Raw genomic sequence first — 19,567 nt, 5'->3', positions numbered from 1 at the left:
CTTGTGCTAAATCAGGAAGTTGGACCCTAGAGAATAAACCTGAAGAATTCAAAGTCATATGCATGGGGGCTCTCACCTGAGTCCTGACATCATAGCCACATTGTGTGTTCACAACTTTTTGCTGTAAGAAAAGCAGAAAGATTAGTCATTTTTGTGCTCCAGAAGCCGGTGGTAGAAAGCTCTAGAAAAGTCACAACCAAACATCAGCAAACACCTGCACCAATTCCATTACAGCTCATGACCTTCCATCATGCTGCCAACTAACCCTCCATGCTAGGACAGAGGTTGGCAAACTTTTTGTGTGAAGGGTGAGATAGTAAATATTTCAAACCCACCTACGTAGCTACTATTCAACTCTGCTGTTGTAGCATGAATGCGGCCATTGACAATATGTAAATGAACAGGTACGGCTGTATTTCAATAAAACTTTATTTATGGACACTGAAGTTTGAATTTCATGATTTTCACGTGTCACAAAATATTATCCTTCTTTTGATTTATTTTCAACCACTTAAAAACGGCTGAAACCATTCATGGCTCACAAGTCATCCAAAAACAGACAGCAGGCCAGATCTGGTGCAGGGGTCGTAGTCTGCCAATCCCTGAGCTAGAAGGGAAAAGCTACACTTGCTAAAGATTTCACCGTCACGGTGGAGATGTCAGACACCGCTGTGCAGCCTCTGCAGACCTGAGCCCCTCCCGGGCTGGGGAACCCGCCCAGAGCCCCGTGGCCCAGCACCAGGCAGTGTGATGGTACTGACGGCCGTAGGGGCTCCCTTCTACTCAGGCTAGGTTTGGGCAAACATTCAGTGCTCCTTCAAGGGCACCCAAGGGAATTCCCTGACAGTCCACTGGTTAGGACTCGGCGCTTTCACTGCTGTGGCGCCAGGTTCAATCCCTGGTCAGGGAACTAAGATCCCATAAGCCATGCAGCGTGGCCAAAAAAATGGGGGGGGGGCACCCAAGAGCTCAGTTTCTGGAACCCAAGGATGTGGTCTGTGGACTGGGGATGAAGACAGGTGAAGAAGAAAGAACAGTGAAAGAATTCTGCACCACCCCCAGATGGCGATGTACCCCACTGCCCCGGGGTTCTGAGGACTGAGCGTTTGTTTTCTCCAGAGAAAGGAGACCAGGGCTCATTATATTCACAGCATCTTGTCCAGGCGCCCCTGAGTGAGAGCCCCTCACGGGAGGGGGACCACTGTTTTTTGCCTGCTTCACCCAGCACACCAGAGCCAGGGTGGGCCATGCAAAAACACTCATGGAATTTATAGGTATAGGATTTCAGAGCTGCAAGAGCCCTGAGGCGAGTGGAGGGGGAGCCGGGCACTCAATCCATCCACAGAAGAGAAGAAGCCAGAGCCCTCAGGGAGGCAGGATCTGCTCCGCTCCAGAGGGACCGTCCATGCTCGGGCAGACTCACCGCGGGGTCGGGCACACAGCAGGAGAAGGGCACCCCACACTTCTCGCGGCTGTAGCTGGCGCCACTGCAGTTGAAGTAGACGTTGAGGTCCCAGTCTTCAGGGCCATATGCCCCACAGCACTGGTTCTGCAATCATAAAGCCGAGAACTGTCGGGGCTCTGAGCCAGGGCTGTCGTTGCCCGGCATAGGGCGTCTGTCTTAGGGACACGGGGTTCAGTGCACCTCTGTGTATCACACAGAGAAATTGAAGCCCGCCCCACGGACCTCCCATCAGAGACGTGAGCGAGGTGACCCGAGTGGCCCTTTAAGAAGGAAACTGTGTCCAGGTCCCGTCTGGGCCCAACACACCAGGCTGGCTCGGCAGCGCCCTTGGAGCCAGCTCCACTCCCTCCTCACCCTGGAACTTTCCCTTCCTCCCCAATTGACCCCCAACCCAGGAGAGCGGGCTTCTCACTCTCCTTCTGATATGGTCCTCTACTGCCCCCCGAGAGAACACCTCTCTGTGGGCAGTGTGCCTTCCTCCCCAAGAAAGGTCCAAGCTGGCCCCAGTCACCTTTTGTGCCTCTTTACAGGAAAACAGCTGCTGAAGTCTACTCCCAAGGAGAGTTACGACTGGGGTGAAAGGTAACGCAATCAAAGCTCTGCCCCTGACCTGGGGTCTCCGCCCTCCCTTCCCAGAACCCCCCACTATCTGGTGAAGCAGCAAAGAAAAACCCCATTTGTATAAAAAATCGTAAAACCAAACACAGTGAAAGCAGCACTGTGACGTCAGTGGCGTCCCAATCCGAGAGCAGATGTTGTTTTCACACTTGCCCTTACAGCTGTCACGGTTATGGCCGTAATCACAGCCATATGGCCCACAACCAGGATTTTGGCTTCACTTTCATTTCCAAGGTAAAAATCCCGCCTCCCCTGCCCCCGTCCTCCGTGGTTCCAGGTGCTCTAACGACTACCTGATATTTACCATGAGGAAGCTCCATCATTTACTATCTCTAAGGAAAGGTATTTTTTAAAAGGAGAGGAAGGCAGTGGAGAAAACTACAATGTCTTTAAGGCCAGTGCAGAGAGGAACCACCCTGGCATCCTTGACACCAGCAAGCCCAAGGTTATGTGGAAGTGAAGAGAGAATGGCAGCCTTGAACAGAAAAGGAAAAGGCACAGGAGGCAGTGGTGTCAGAAGAGGGTGGGATGGGGACTTTCGCAGACGAACACGGAAGAGATCTAACAACAACAGAGGAAGGATCTAACAACACAGGAAGGATCTCTGATCACATAAATGGGTTTTGCGGGATCCTACAATACATGAAATAAGGGATAAACAAGTTCTGGTTAATAAGGAGAACAGATCATATTTATTTTTAATGCTCTTCTATTTTCTCCTCCGAACAAAAGGGTTCCATATAAAAAGCTCCTGAGGAAGCTAGGTTTTCTGGCAGAGCACAGATCAAACAACAACCTTGCACAGGCTGGCATGGTGGGGAGCGGGTTTCTCCCAGAGCCGGGGGGGGGGGGGGGGGAGGGGGGGGAGGGGCAGAGGGGGCGGGAGGGGTGGCAGGGACGGGGGACAGCAGTGGTCCCAGCCTCCAGGTACAGCCACACACAAGGGGGACGAAGGCCTGACAGAGAAAAGGCCACAGCCTGGGACTGCTTAGACAAACCCCCGGGAACAGAGTCCAGGGAGGTCACATTCCTCTCCATCTGAAGAACCTTCCTCCAGGCAGCTCTGCCCTCCCAAACAGGAAGGGGAAAAGGTCCCGAGGAGGAAGGGGACAAGAATAGCCTCAGACGGGGAGTCACGCGCCCAGCTCTACCCCTCAGCACACACAGCACCTAGGAGACTGCAGCCGCCTGCGTGGCCAGGGCTGGAGAGATCCGGGCCCTGCGGGGGGAGAGGGTAGGGTGGCCCTGGGTGCAGCTGGACTGCCTGACCAAAGCAAATGGGGGAGGGCACCCTGAGAGCAAGCCTGGCCCGCCAGCAACCACAAGCAGACAAAGCTAACCTGACCAGAGTCGGGGGGTAGCACCTCCCCTGGCCTCCCGGCTGTGGGCAGAGCTGAGGGGGGGAAGGCCCAGTGTTCCCCACCAGCCTGGCCCCCGAGCCATGCGCACAGACTGAAGCCAGGAAAGCCAGGCTCTATCAGGGAGAAGGTGGTGCTTACAGCTTTCTGAAGGGAGTCGATGAGGTTCTGCAGGTCAATGTCATCCCGGTAGGATCTGATGTTGCTCTCGAAGAACTCCCGGAACCGGTCCCTCACCCAGTCCTGGAACAGGAAGGCCAGCACGGCCACGGCCAGCTCCAGGAAGAAGATGAGCACGATGGCACTGCAGAACTGCAGGGGGACAAGCGCGGGAGCAGGAGTCACCACACCTCTGGCCTCCCAGCCAGACGCGCGTCCTTGTCCGACCCAGAACCTCTGCCTGCTGCGAAGAGCACGGGCTCGGCACCCAAGAGACCCGCGTTGGAGTCTAGGGAATCCCACGTCATTAGCTGGGTACTCCGGGCAACTCACCCCTACTCACGCTGCTGCATTGTTGGTAAGAGTCAGATGAGTGAAAGTATGAGAAAGCTCCAAGACAACGTACCAACCGTCTCCTATGAAGTAGCCCCCACTCCAAGGAAACTCCATCACGGGAATGAATGGCTATCCTACCCCACCAGGTATCAGCTCCTTTAGGGCAGAGACTGTGCCCCAGACACACCATCTGACCACTTTCCTCGCACATACAACCATCCCAGTTGCTAGAAATCTGTTACTCCTACTTTAGGGATAAGGAAGCTGAGGTTCACTCAGGTTACATACTTTAGATACAGGACATCTGAGTTCCCTGGCAGGGCTCTATTACAACTCTGGAGTTGCTAACGTTATCAGTACCTACTCTGTATGTGTGTATATGAGAGTCAACTGCATAAACACCTCTGCAGAAGCACAGCTGTCCCTGGCCACAATAGTGGTGGAATTCTGTAAAGGCCACTGCAGTCACAGGTCCACACCCCCTCCCATCAAGGCGGGGCTCCAGCCTGTAGAGCTCAAGTTATCACAGCCGTTATCACTGGCCATTCAGCACACTAAGCAGCTATGCAACAACCAGCAATATCTCAAAATAAGACATGCACGTGTACAAAGATACACACACATAAGGCCCTCCAGAATGTAATCTCCATTCATAGAGAAGCAAGGTAACCAAACATAATCTTTAAGAGAAAAAAAAAAAATGAGAAAAAGCCCACGTGTTTTGCTTTTTAAATGAAGCCCAGAAAAAAAGGCTTGATCTAATAAATTCAACAAAAAACATAGTGCAAAACACAATTATGTGTTTTCCCCACCAGGTGCTATTTAATTTTAGCTGAATGCATTTCAAAATGAATGTGTACCTAAGTATAAAACTAAACCCTTAGTAACTCGAAGTTCTGCCAGGAAATTAAGGATTCTGCACTGCACATCCAACAGATTCACACACCCTGGAGGGAAAAGACTTCCTAACATCATTGACATCTTTTGATCTTAGCCAGGAAGGGCAAAGGTGAGTAGCAAACAAACAACTGGAACTTCTGAAGGGAGATGAAAGGCAAGGGAAGGGGAGGAGAGCAGGCCAGGGAGCAGCCGACTCTGCCCACCAGGAGCTAAAATCCAGAGGGGCCCAACCTCTCCAGAGATGAGGATCTGGTTCATCTGACTGTTCCCTGAAATCTTACCTTTCGTTGGGCAGCAGGGCACCAAGGGCTGCCTCCTCCCCCGACTGCCAGATCCTGGGGGAGGCTCGTAAGAGCTGCTACCCACCCCCCAGATAAGGGCCAGGCCTGCCCGGCAGAGCCCATACCCCTACCTCCCCACCTCCTCCCCCCCACGTGTCTGGGGCCACTCACAAAGTTGAGCAGGCAGATGTTCTCCCGCAGGGCCCCCACACAGCCAGCGAAACCCAGCGTGAACATCACCACGCCCACCATCAGCACCAGAACCACAGGGTCAATGCCATGCATCCGGGTCACTTTGGTGAGGTCGGACAGCACCCCCTGAAAGAGGCAGAGATAGCAGGGTAACATCAGCTTCAAAGAGAGTCGAGGGTGCCCTGGGGGGCTGTGTCCGGACCGAAATGAGGACAGGAACCTGCCTTCCAAGTCTCAGTCTTGTCATTAAAAGCCGCGGCATGGCACGGCCCCTCCCCACCTGCCCCCTTAGAGGCCCCTCTGCCCAGTAGATCTTTGCCTACGTCAGCCCCCAGCCGCTCTCCCGTTCCCGGTCTCCATCTAGGCTGTGACCGCCTCCCAGGCAGACCCCACACTTCTTTTGTAGCCTGCAGGGTACTGACGCCAGGCCTGGGGTGGAAGAGGCCCTGAGGGGCCCTGTGGTCCGTGGTCAAGGCACCCCAGGGCCCTGGCCTCTGGCCATCTGGTGGCTGACTTTGCATTCAATTCATGGAGCACCCCACTATCCTGAGATGAAAACAGCTTCAACATGAACACGCGTGTGAACAGCACACCCGCCAAGGACAGGCGAAGGCTGCTCCATCCACTAACTTTTTGTGATGATGCAGATGTTCTACACCTGCACTGTTCACAATGCTAGCCACTGGTCACATGTGCTCTCGAGCACTTGAAATGTGGCCTGGTGGAACTAAAGAACTGAATTTTAATTTGTATTTCATTTTAATTAATTTAGATATAATTAGTCACATCTGGCTAATGGCAACTGAAATGGACAGAGCAGTTCTACAGGATTCAAAGGAGGACAGAGAAAAGAGCAGCCAGACCAGGCACCCAGCTAGAATCAGGGAGCCAGGGTAGCCAGGCCTAGGCTCAGGGATCCGTTGGCTGAGATGCCGCTGTTCCAGAGGCGGTCACACGGTGGCACTACGAGTCATGGTTTGCACCAGTTTCTTGGTCACTAGGGCAAAGTGACATTGCTCTACAAGCTCTTAAAGGGGCCCAAACCCAAAGGCAGACCTTATCCAGTTCCTAAGGCCATGGCAAGAAAGCCCACAGACCTAAGCGCTCCTGTCTCCTCCTCCTGAAAGCAGAAAGAGATTCCACTGAAGGAACAGAGGGCCCTGGGCCTGAGACTCAAGAGGAAGCTTTAGCTCCCACTGTTTCCAGCCTGGTCTCTCGACTTCCCCAGCGCCCACCTACCTGCAGAGCAAAATGTGGCACCAAAGCTCCACCCTGCCCACACCTGGTCTAGTCCCCTCCTTGGAGTTCCATCTGCCCCTTGTCCTTCCGGACAGTAAGAGACTGGTCTTCTCTCCTCCCCTCTCCTCCACAGGTTGGGCAAGGAGATTCAAAGGTGCCTACAGGGCGCCCAGGGGGCACATCCCAGAGCCCTGATCCCTGACTCAGGGGTCCTTCCCGTGAATGAGAACAAGAGCTTCAGGAATCAACACAACTGTGTTCAGGGTCCTGCTGGCTCCCAGAGGCACAGACAGGGTTCATTCCAGAAGGTAGCCCCAGGCCTGCCCTGGACACAGCTGGAGACATGCCCCAGGGTGACTCAGGGCTTCTGGGAACAGGAGAGAGGGCTCCCCACACTCACAGGGCTCAAAATCCCAACCAGCCCAACCCTGACCTCTAGCAGCGACCCTACCACAGGGAAGCAGGGCCAGCAGCAGGACCCCAGGAGTTTTCATCGTAAGTTCAGTGACTTCCAAGAGCCAGCTCTGTAAAGATTAATGACTACAAACCATTACCCTGCACAGGAGAGACTCGTCAGGGAGGAGTTTGGAGGAAGGGACATTTAAAGCTGAACAAACCTGGCGGACTGATGCTCAGGGTCCTAGTGACAGTCACACCTACCTTTTCGCTCCACGCCCATAGTCCGACACCGAGGAAGACAACTCCAGCCAACTGAGCCGGTGCAGGGGGAAGAGAGAGAGAGAGAGAGAGAAAGTTAGGTCAGAAACCAGCTCCACGCACATGCTTCTCAGAGGAGGGACCACACTGCTAGTCAGGGGGTGTTCCTGGCTCGTGTCCAGGCTGGGCAGAGCAAGGGCAAGGCGGCCCCCTTGGCCCCTGCAGATGACAGGGACTCTACACCAGAACAATAGGACGGTGAGGCTCTTCAGATAACCCACACCTATCTTCCCTGACCATTAGGACAAATTCCTTCAACCCCAGCTGGCCCCATGCTCTGGAGAGCAGAGACAAAGATCTCGGAGCAGACTCTGTCCAGGAGAGACTATGGAGTTAGAGACATCAGGCCACGCCCCATTTCTTCCCCATTCCACAAGCCCCCTACTCATTTCAATGCACTATCTGGTGTGTAAGAAGACATCACCCTTTATGATGGCTGCCCCAGGAGCCTTCACGGGCTCCCAGTGCAGGTGAAGCCCTGCATGGGGACAGAGCACCCCCTGTGCCGCCCGCTTCGGGCCTCCAGCCCCGGAGACAGACTCCAAGCACAGACAAGCAGCCGCCCAGGCCATCTGCTGGCCGGGCTCAGGCTCCTCACCGTGGTACCTACACTCTGCACTGCAGGGCATGCCTGTGCTCAGGAAATGCCTGGTTATGCTACCGAATTAAAAGAAGCCTGCACCAAGCCAAGTACTCACCCCAGAAAAGCAGTGCCCCCCAAACCTGACCTCCTACCCACAGGAACCCACCGGGGCTAAGGTGCCTCACGTGCCCCATGACAAAAAGGGACCCCCAAATACACTCCGCAGACTCCTACACCAGGGAGGATCGTTCCATAGAAAACAAACACCACGTGGCCTCTACAAATTAAGCAGCCCCCTATTTTTCTGCTTAACTGCTTTATACTCTGCTGGCATTTTGTTGCCATTTATCAGGACCTCACGGTAAACAACAGGGCAAGGTTCTCTGACTGCAAGTGTATTCTCCAGCTTTAGGATACTCCTGTCTACTTCACTGCAAGCCCTAGGAGGCTGGACTCGGAAGAAGGGCCTTCAGAGAAAGCCCCGGGGTTCCCAACCTCCTCTGGGTCACAGGCCACTTTCAGAAAATGTGCACATGCCCAATATTTTGGAGGGAATTTCAGAGGGTTCTCAGACTCCTTACTGCTGGTTCCCACAGCAGTCTGTGGACCCCAAGTGAAGGAGTCCTGCCAAGACCTGATCCCCCCACCTAACAAAGCAGCACGCGAGCCGAGAGGGCCAGGACCAAAACTCTGAAACCGAGTCCCCCTGAAACAGAGTTCCTCTGAAACAGAGTTCCCTGACAAGTTGATGATTAATCTCTCTATCCACAACTTTATTCCCTTTCTCGTCCCGCCCCTGTTTCCCTCAAGATTGAGGAATATCAAAGAAAAAGGGGGACTGAAACCGAGCAGGACCCTGCGGGGCCTTCTTGGGTACGAGCCCCTCTGTGCCCGCTGCTTCTTGTTGGTCCCCCCTCCCCCTCTCCCCCCATTCCAAAGAGCAGACTCAAGCAGCTACTGATTAGAACAGAGTCACAGGACTCCTGGTTCCTCCAGAAGGGATTTAGATAACAATACGACGCTATCTTTGAGCTGTTCTGCAGAAACTAAGACTACCACCCCCAACCCTGTGGAGGATGGTGATTACCCGCCTACATGAAGAGGTACGTGGACCCCAGACTGGCTGGAACCAGAAGGCAGATGATTCAGATTCCCAAACCATCTCCCTGTTACATCACCACTAACCAAGCAGAAGAAAGTCCGCAAGTTAATCATATACCCTGCGACTCTCACCCTTAACGTTTCCTTTAAAAACCCTTGCCTGAAAGCCATCGGGGAGTTTGGGTCTTTTGAGCACGAGCTGCCCGTTCTCCTTGCTGGGCACTCTGCGATAAACCTTGTACTTCCCTTCACCACAACCTGGTAGCAAAAGGACTGGCTTTGCTGCAAGTCGGGCGAGCGAACCCAAGTCCAGTTCAGTAACAATCCCAAGCAGTAAGTGAGAAGGCCCAGATCCCAAGTCTCTGTTTAGCTCATTCATTTACTCACTCACTCATTCATTCAACAGGCATTGAGTAAGTGCCAGGCACCATCTCAAGCACTGGAGACAGCACTGTGCCACGTGGGCAAAGATCCCCCTGCTGCCGGAACTTAGGCTCTATGGAGCCAACACGTGGTCCTTTCCACCACGTTGTGCTGATTTCCCACTTTTCCATCCTCCCATTGGATTACCCAGTTGATGAAGAGGGCTTCGTTTTCCTTGATGGGGTACACGACCACTTCCCTTCCCTTCCCGAGTGTCTGACACTGCACGGTAAGCAAGCCTGAAGGTGACCAGTCACTATCTGCCGAATCCCCGCAGGCCTCTCTCCCCACCGCTCCTCAAGGTCTCCAATGACTCACTTCCCTCTTACCAAGCGGGGGTGGGGGTGGGGGGTCAAGTCTTTTGCCTCAGCTTACCTGATCTCACCCAACACAGCTGGTCATTCCCTCTGTCACTGAGGCACTCAGCTTTGGGGACACCAAGTGTACACACACAATTGTCTTCCACCCTCCCTGTCGTTCCTTCTCAGTCTCCTTTGTGGGTTTGTCCTCGTCTTTCAGAGCCCTCTAAATGCTGGAGAACCTCACTGCTCAGTCTTGGACCCCTGCCCTCCCCTGAGCCCTCTAGATGATCTCATAACTAACATGGCTGACTCACAAATCCTAACCTCCAGCCATAGCTGCTCCCGAGTCAAACACCCCAACGTCTACTTGACTTGTCCACTGAATATGACTAGTAACATTTCAATCTTCACGTGCCCCCGAATGGAGCCGTGGCCTCCCAACCCCGGAGCAGCTCCTCCCCACCTCTCCCCTTCTCACTAAATGGCACCACTGACAATCTACTCGTTTAAGACAGAAAACCTAGACCTCAGGCTTGACAGCTCTCTCCCTCCAACTCCACATTCAACCTATCAGGACCCCTCTGTTAGTCCTACCTTCAAAATACATAGCATACCCTCTCTGCTCCCACGTGTCCATGCTTCATCCCTGCAGGGGCCTCCCCACCGTCTCCCCACAGGTCCCCAAGCAACTAGAACAATCTTTTAAAAATATGTCTAGATCACTCCCCTCTTCAAAATGCTCCGATGACTTCCTTTCACACTTAGAATAAAATTCAAACTCCTTGCCGTAGACCACAAGAACGTGGGCAGCCACGCTATGGCGTGCATCTCCAACACCATCTCCGACCCGGCTCCCCGGTCCCAATCCCCTTCTCTGGGCCACCCTGGTACTGTTACTGTTTCTTGAACTCACCAAACTCATCCCTGCCTCAGAGCCTTGACTAGATCCCTCAGCCTAGAATGTTCCTCCTCCATATCCCTTCCTGGCTTCCTCCCTCATTCCATTCAGGTCTCTTCAAATTTCTCCTCCTCAAACACATCTCCCTTTGCCATGCTATGTGGACTGCTCCCCATCCATCACTCCTGATCTCCTTCTCTGCTAGATCTTCTTCATGGCACATATCCTAGACCACATGAGCTGTCGTCTGTCTACTGTGCCTCCCCCCGACTTAAGCCCTCCGAGGGCAGAGATGTTTCCTATTTTGTTCAGGGCTGCCTAACCACTTTCCATGACAACCCACCCACCACCCAGTGCCATGAGGGACAGTGAGGAAGGTCTGCCCCTCGGAAACCCTTCACCGAATACGGTCAGCTTGAGACACCAGCTCCCTACCACCGCAACCCAGTTCTCCTTCTCTCACAACAACGGGGCTCTAAGAATGAGAGCTTGTGTTTTTTCTCCATTCTGTTTTACAGGAAGAACTAAAGTTAACTTCGCACCAGAAAGACAGGAACCGGGGGGGCAGGGACCCATGTCAGATCATGGGTTCAGTGAACAGTGGTCCAAGGCAGGACCTTCAGGGACCAACAGTTGCTTTAGAAACAAGGAGACTGAGGGAGAACCAAACATGGGAAGTGACCTGTCTGGGAGCTCACACGACAGCCCCCTGAATGAGCCAGGACTCTGGCCAGCTTCGCCTGGCTCCCCGTGGAGCCCCTTCCCTGGACCTCCCTGGGACAGATGGTCTATGGAGCTGGGCTGTCCTCCTGGCTGCCAACCATCTGGGAGCGACAGTTCAGGTGCCTTCCAGCCTCAGAGTAACCTCCTTTGTCTCTCTTCTATGACCTGATTAAATTCCTTCCCAAAGAATGGAGCCCAACTCCCACCAAGCCCAAAGGGAGGCCAGCCTTGGACCATCAGGTGCATACTCTGCAGTGGTCACCAGGGCAAGTAGCACCACCCTTTCCTGAGTGCCAGGTGCTGCATTAAACACAATACACCTAAAGAGGCCCTCCACACCCCATAACACTGGTACTATTACCCCCATTTTTCAAATGGGAAAGTTCCGACGTAAAACGATTTGGTTATTTGCCCAAAGTCACACAGCTAGCTGGTGGCGAAGTCAAGAAACAAACCTGCATGTCTCTGTCCTGACATCATGTTATCTCATTGCCCACAGGGCAGCCACCCAAGGCAGGAAGAGCGGGCACCAGCCTGTGCCCTCCACCGCAAGGGGCAGTCACAGCGCCCGGCGGCGTGGGAGTCCGCAGAAGGGGCTTCTAAGCTGTGCAACCCTAAAGCCAACGTCCCACATCATCAGGTGGGGAGGATCACTCTGTGTCCAGTCAGGCCCTCTTTGGGGGTCACTGTGAAGATTCAGTAGTGACCTCTCCACCTTAGGCAAAGGCCCCTGTGAAAGAAGGTGAGAGGTCTCCTGGGGGGCATTCCGGGCTGGTCCAGCCCTGCCTTGTTCTGGAAGCCCTACAGGGTCCACTCACCAAGTGGGCAAGCCTTTACCCAGCAGGTTCCAGACACAACGGAAGTGTAGACATCTAGCCAGGCCCTGCTGGACTGGAGGAAGATTTCAGCACCAAGCAGGTCAAAAGCAGCCCCTCATCACCCACAATTTAGTGGGCTTGGTCTCCTGTAAGATTTCAGTTCAGTGCATGTGAAAGCACTCAGGCAATTCTTGCAGGCTCCAGAGGACTTTCCTCCACAAGCTCAAGACAAATCACCAGCAGCCACGAAACGCTTTCAGGCCATGCCCTGCCGGCCCCTGATTCTTGCAGACTCCCCTATCTGAGGAAGGGTGACATGCACAAAGCCCCTGCCCCTGGGCCACCAGAGGGAGCCTCAGGAAAAAAACAAGAAGGAAACCCAAGAGTAAGCACCGAAACCCGAGGGAGTCCAGGGCAGCACTGAAAAAATAGCATGGGTCAGCCGGTCCTGGTTCCGGCTCCACCCTGCAACAAGTGACAGGACTTGTGCGAGTCCAGAAATTTCTCTGAGCCTGTTTATCTTTGCAAAATGGGGATGACCCTTCCTGGGTCATAGGAGGGTTGTAGGAATTCAAAGAAGTATCTCTCGAGTGATGTGCTTACCCTGGAGCACTGAGCGAGCCCCGCCCTGACATGGAGGCAGAACAGAGGCCGGGGGACCCTCAAGACGCCATCAGCATTTGCTGGATTGAAAGCACTCTGTTCACCATCCCCCAACGACTCGCAGCTCTGTCCTGAGACAAGGTCCTCCTTTCCAGAGGCATCTGTTTTATTGGGCTTCTGGAGACAAGAGTAAAGCAGAGTTTAAGGAAACAGATGCCTTCTGGAGGTTTTTCAAGTGAGGTGGGGAAAGGACGATGGAAAGAAAACAGGGCAGGGAGTGGAAGAAGATAGAACTGTCTCAGCTCTGTTCCCAACTCACCCTGTGGCTTTGAGCAAGCCATCCCTCTCTTGGACTTCAGTTTGCCAACCTGCAAAACTGAATAGGTGGAGACCAGTGATCTCCAAGGGCCTCTGCACCTCCCACTGCCTAAGCTCTGCCACCGTAAATCATGCCAGGTGGAAACCCAACAGTCCTGGCACTCACTCTCCAGAACTGGAAATCCGGAGTCCAGGCCTGGGGAGTCCAGGGAACACCAGAGATGCTTGTGGTCACTTGAAAGGACACCAGAGGGCACAGACCCTAGACCCAACTTGGCCCTGAGAGCCAGTGCACTGAGGGGGGAGTCCCAGGACATCTGTCGGGATCAGGAGGGCTTGCCCCTCCAGATTGCGATCACTCTGGACCCTAAACAGAGCATAAAAGGAATGCCTCTTTCTAAACAGGCCCACATTAAAAAAAAGCTTAAACCAAGCCAGTTCTTTGTGGGAGTTTGGAAGTTCTGGGAGCTGGAAGGGACGCTAAAGCCCAGCTTCTTATCCCGGAGGGAAATGGGCCCAGGGCAGGACGGTGCCTTGCTCAGGGTCACACAGCTATCACACACCAGCTTTTCCTCCTGCCGGAAGGGTGGTTCTGAAAACCAGAAGCACATGTGCCCTTCCCGCAGAGCCAGTGAACTCCTGCGAGGGGCCTGACTCGGAGGTGGGGAGGACTACCCACAGGGCTCTGGGGCAGCTTCCACAGAATCTCTGTGCTCCCTGATAACAGGGAGCTCACGCCCACCACACCCTGCCCAGGAATCTGACTGTATCAGCCTTTGAAAGAAAGGAAGGCAGGGAGGCAGAGTTCTCCAAGGGAGGTTACAGGCAGCGCCCCAGGCAATGGAGAGGAGGAACCCCCGCCCCAGCCTCACCCCACCCCAGCCCCTGCCATCGCTGGCACAGTTCAGTGATTAACAGCGAGTAGAGAACAAGATACTAAGCTAGGGGTCGACAGTTCCGTAAGCCAGATAGTGTTTTCAGCTTTGCCTGCCAGAAGGTCTCTGTTTCAACTACTCCACTCTGCTGTTACAGCAGGAAAGCAGCCACAGATAATACATAAACGAACGGACAGGAGTGTGTTCCAGTAAAGTTGTACGTGCAAAAACAGGCAGACAGCCAGGTTTGGCCTGCGAGCCGTAGTCTGCCAAGTCCTGCACTAAACTATCACACTGAAACCATCTGGACCTAGACAGGATTTCCTTCAGCTCGCCACAAGAGCCCCAGGACATCCCTATAATTCGGGTCTCCAACCCTGGTAGGTTTTTATATTACTTCAACAGGTCTTAATAGCCTAAAACTGCAAATAACCCAAATGATATATTCCCACAATGGAATATCCCACAACAATGAGAATCAACGATCTACAATTACGTACCACAGCATGAATGAATCTCACATACAAGATTTAACAAAAGATGTCAGACTCAAAAGATGTCCCTCCAAAATTCATATCTTGAAGCCCTAACCCCCAGTGTGATGGTACTTGGAGGCGGGGAGGTATGTAGGGTTACATGAGGTCATGAGGGTAGAGCCTCCATGATTAGAGGAAGAGAGACCAGAGCTTGGGTTCTCTCTCTCTGCCACATGAGAAAACAGCAGGAAGGCAGCCATGTGCAGGCCAGGAAGAGAGCCCACACCAGAACCTGACCATACTGGCAAACTGATTTCAAAGTTCCAGCCTCCAGAAATGAGAGAAAATAAATTTCTCTTGTTTAAACCAAACAGCCTGTGATATGTTGTTATGGCAGCCCAAGCTGACCAAGATAGGAAGAATACTCGGGCAAAAAAATTAGATCTAGCATCCAATCAAAAGTTACTAGATAGGCAAGAGGGAAAATAAAAACATGACCTATAACAAGGAAAGAAATTCAGTAGCTAGAAGAAGACACAGAAATGAGAGAGAAGGTGGAATCAGCAAAGACTTTAAAATAGATATTGTAAATATGCTCAAAGATTTAAAGGAAAATAAACATAATGAAGAGACAAATAGAAAGTATAAAAAAGATCCAAATAGAACTATTAGAAATAGAAAATACAACATTAGAAATGAAGAATCACTAAATGGGTTTAACCGCCAATTAGGCACTATAGAAGATGAGTGAACTTAAAGAAAAAGCAATAGGAACCTTCTAAACTAAATGGTAGAAGGGGGTTAAAAAAAACCACAACTGAGCAGCACCTCAGTGACCTGTGGGACAACAAGGAGTCCAAGGGAGGGAGGGTGTACGTTTGAAGAAATAATGATGGGAGTAATCACATATTTGATGAAAAATACAAACCCACAAATCCAAAAAACGCAATGAACTTCAAACAGAACACAAAGAAAACACACCAGCACATATCATGATAAAATTGCTGAAATCCAGTGACAAAGAGAAAATCCTGAAGTAAGCCAGAGAGGGAAAGAAAAGACACATTGTATAAACAGTATGCATATACAAGACATTTAACTAAATGAAATGAAAACATATCAAAATGTGTAGCATGCAGAAAATGCAGAGCATCAAATATAGGCATACCTTGGATGTACTTGGGTTTGGTTCCAGACCACCGCAATAAAGCAAGTCACACTAATTGTTTGGTTTCCCAGTGCATAGGAAGATTATGCTTACACTATACTGTAGTCTATTAAGTGTGCAATAGCATTATGTCTAAGAAAACAATGTACATACCTTAATTTAAAAATACTTTACTGCTAAAAAACGCTAACCATCATCTGAGCCTTCAATGAGTCATAGATCTTTTTACAACAGTAACATCAAAGGTCACTAATCACAGATCCCATAACAAACACAATAATAATGAAAAAGTTTCAAACAGTCTAAGGATAGCCAAAATGTGACAGAGACACAAAGTCAGCCAATGCTGCTGGAAAAATGGTGTCAATAGACTTGCTCAACGCAGGGTTGCCACAAACCTTCAATTTGTTAAAAATGCAGTGTCTGGGAAGCACAATAAAATGAGGTATGCCTGTACTTATACTATAGGAAGGAAGAAAGATCTAAAATCAATGACCTAATCTTCTGCCTTAAGAAGCCAGACAAAGAACAAAATAATCCCAAAATAAGTAGAAGACAGAAAATAATAAAAAGAGCAGAAATCAGCGCAATAGACTGGAGATGGATGGTGGTGATGGTTGCACAGCAGTGTGAATGCACTTAATGCCACTGAACTGGGCACTTAAAAATAGTTATAATTCTAAGTTTTGTTATGTATGTTTTACCACAATTTTTAAATATAAAAACATGATTTTTGAAAAACTTCTAAAGAAATTAATAAAATAAAAGCAGAAAAACAACAGAGAAACATCACCTAAACTAAAGGAAGTCAGATCTGAGAGTGAAATCTAATTTATAGTGACAGGAGGCAAATCAGTGGTTGCCAGAGGAAGGGTGGGGAGGGAGTGACTACAGAAGGGCGCAAGGACAGTTTCTAGAGGGATGGAAATGTTTCACATCTTCATTGTGGCGATCATGATCAGAGGGGAGGGAGGATACAGCTGCCAGCTCAGCGCACTGAACACTTGAAATGGGTACAGGTTCATCCTTCCTTCCTTCCCCCTTCCTTCCTTCCTTCCTTCCTTCCTCCCTCCCTCCCTCCCTCCCTCCCTTCCTTCCTTCCTTCCTCCCTCCCTCCCTCCCTCCCTTCCTTCCTTCTATGTATGTATGTATCAATATGTATATTAGAAGTGGATTTATTTATAGAGATACACATTCCATAGTCAGAATGCAGTCCGTCTCAAAAGGTGAGAATGGCCTTGGGAGAAATACACTCCACAGACAGAGTGTGGGCCATCTCAGAAGGCGAGAGGCCTATTCTATTTAATCTACACTTCAATAGAAGTGATTTTTTAAAAATTTATTTGGCTGTGTCGGGTCTTAGTTGTGTCATGTGGGGTCTTTTCGTTGCAGCGTGCGGGCTTCTCCCTAGTTGTGGTGTGCCAGCTCCAGAGCGCACGGGCTCAGTAGTGGCAGTGCGTGGGCTTAGTTGCCCTGCGGCATGTGGGATCTTAGTTCCCTGACCAGGGATTGAACCCACGTTCCCTGCACCAGAAGGCGGCTTCTTAACCACTGGACCACCAGGAAAGTCCCTAGAAGTGATTTTTTTTTTTTTAAAGGAATTCCTTATTTTTATTATTTATTTATTTTTGGCTGTGTTGGGTCTTCGTTTCTGTGCGAGGGCCTTCTCCAGCTGCGGCAAGCGGGGGCCACTCTTCATCGCGGTGCGCGGGCCTCTCACCGTCACGGCCTCTCCCGTCGCGGAGCACAGGCTCCAGACGCGCAGGCTCAGTAGTTGTGGCTCACGGGCCCAGCCGCTCCACGGCATGTGGGATCCTCCCAGACCAGGGCTCGAACCCGTGTTCCCTGCACCGGCAGGCAGACTCTCAACCACTGCGCCACCAGGGAAGCCCTAGAAGTGATTTTTTAAAAAGCATTTCTAGGAAAAAAAAAAAAAAAAGGTACAAACAAGATGGGAGTAGGGTACTCCCCCATAGATGACAAATCACCCCAGCAGACTGCGCCACACTGACTATTTACTGGCCAAGGAAGCAGAGTTATACACACCACCAGTTACTTAGACCTGACGCCACCCTATGAGTGTGTAATAATCATATGTCCTGGGGAATAATCACAGTGTACCATACTGCCCAGCCTCACACATCCCTCCTGGTGGTCCCAGCCACAGATGCGCCTGAGCCAGTGAGATCAGGAGCTGAGGCCCTAAACGGATCAGTAACTCCTAGTTCTGGCGGAGTCTCTAATTAAGCAATCCTCGCCCTCTGTCTTGGCAAGACAAAATGTGGAAAAATATACAAACACACACCCCTATGAGCCAAAAGATAAGGCAGTCTATTTCCTATGAATTGGGGCAGCCCTTCTGGAGAATATGACTATATAAATGTCAGGCCGGTCAAAACGATGGACACACCTTCTGACCCATTTACTCTCACTCCTGGGAATCTATCCCAGCAAATAATTTCTCCCCTTTCCCCAAAGGGAAGAATCTGTGTTACAAAAGCTAATCACTGCTCCTTATCTAGGATAGTAGAAAAATGGGAAACAACCTAAATGTCCAATATAGGAATTTCCAAAAATACAATCAGGAAGACTATGCGGCAACCTGGAATGTTCTACACTAGGTGATGCTGATACGAAAACGCAGACTTCAAGATCACGTGGATACTCTCACCAAGATGTGAAACTATGTGTGACTGCAGACAGGAAAATGGAGCCTGAAGGAGGGAACACAGTCAAGTTAGGATGCCTTGTGTAGTCTTCTAGAATTTCCATGCAGTTACAAAAGTTTAGTAAATAAAACTGGAAGGGAAAAAAGGTACCACCTCTCAGCAGTGAAAGTGAAATAGTCTACACATGTTATTAAAACACTAGACTTTCCCTTTCTGACTGCACTGAATTACCAAGAAATGGAAGCAGAGAAACCATCTGCACTCAGACCTAGGGATCAGGCCTTGGGGTCTGATATCACATGGACAGAGTTCAGCTCAAATAAGGGCAATTCTCTAACGGTTAGAATGATCCAGAGTCAACAGCCCATTGTAGGGCCAGACAAAGAGAGTTAAGACCATCCACCCACAAAAATGCCACAAACGGGAGCAAGGGCAGGGATCTGCCGTTAGGTCCTTCCGCATCGGACTGGCTTTGCCTCTCTTGGGAAGGGTTAGGGTTAGGGACTGTCTTGGTTTGCCTGGGGCAGTCCTGGGGCACATCTGTTGTTCCGGCAAAATTCTTAATAACCTCTCTTTCATTCTTAAAAGTTTCCCAACTTGGAGCACAAATTACATGCTCACCCTACTCGTGGGAGCATCTGTTACCTCGGAGGAAGGGGCCTCAAGCCACGTTGGTCACAGAGCACAAATGTCCATGTTTCTCACCCAGAAACAGGCTGCACATCAGGGTCAGAAATGAATTCCCGCATTTTACAAGCAGGGAAGCTGTGGCTCAGACCTGCCCTTGTCACTGAGAAGGTCCACAGCAGGGGGGGCTCTCTGTCGTCTGTGCCTACAAGCAGCCTCCGTTTTTCACTTTTATTCCACCTCTGAAATAGATCCAGGCAAGGGTTTTATCAGAATCTTTGCAGATTAAACTCAGTGTCTGTGGCGGGAGTTGCAGGCATCATCGGAATCATCCCTCGAGAGGATTCACTCAGCAAAACCAGGGAAGCTCAAATTCTCTGTGGAATCAGGTGGGGTGAGAATGAACAAAGAGAAAGGCTGTAAGCCCCTCCCAGCTTCCTTTCCTCTGCAAGTCAAAGTGAGATTTTTTAAAAGAATTTTAATCATAGTAAAGTACACATAATATAAAACTTACCATCTTAACCATTTTTAAGTGTACGGCTCAGTGGCATTAAGTACATTCACAGTATTGTGAAACCATCACCACCGTCCACAGAACTCTTTCCATCCTGCAGAACTGACGCTCTGTCCCCATTAAACAGTAACTTCCCATTTTCCCCTCCCCCCAGTCCCTAGTACCCACCATTCTATTTTGTGTCTCTGAAGCAGACTACTCTAT

The 19,567-nt window shown here is 50.9% G+C and overlaps 1 protein-coding gene across 2 annotated transcripts in view; it reads right to left on the bottom strand.

Annotated features, from left to right (window-relative positions):
* TSPAN14 (tetraspanin 14) overlaps positions 1 to 19,567 on the bottom strand; it is a 55,636-nt gene that overhangs the window by 4,574 nt on the left and 31,495 nt on the right. For both annotated transcript variants that reach the window (XM_068547994.1, XM_068547995.1), the window contains exons 3-7: positions 7,209 to 7,259; positions 5,289 to 5,435; positions 3,583 to 3,753; positions 1,424 to 1,549; positions 77 to 121 (exon numbers count right to left, since the gene is read on the bottom strand). In XM_068547994.1, coding sequence (XP_068404095.1) covers positions 77 to 121; positions 1,424 to 1,549; positions 3,583 to 3,753; positions 5,289 to 5,435; positions 7,209 to 7,259 — 540 coding nt within the window. The remainder of the gene's footprint in view (positions 1 to 76; positions 122 to 1,423; positions 1,550 to 3,582; positions 3,754 to 5,288; positions 5,436 to 7,208; positions 7,260 to 19,567) is intronic.

This window comes from Eschrichtius robustus, chromosome 7, assembly GCF_028021215.1.
Source record: "Eschrichtius robustus isolate mEscRob2 chromosome 7, mEscRob2.pri, whole genome shotgun sequence".
Lineage (NCBI taxonomy): Eukaryota > Metazoa > Chordata > Mammalia > Artiodactyla > Eschrichtiidae > Eschrichtius > Eschrichtius robustus.
This window is presented reverse-complemented; position numbering and strand designations above follow the sequence as displayed.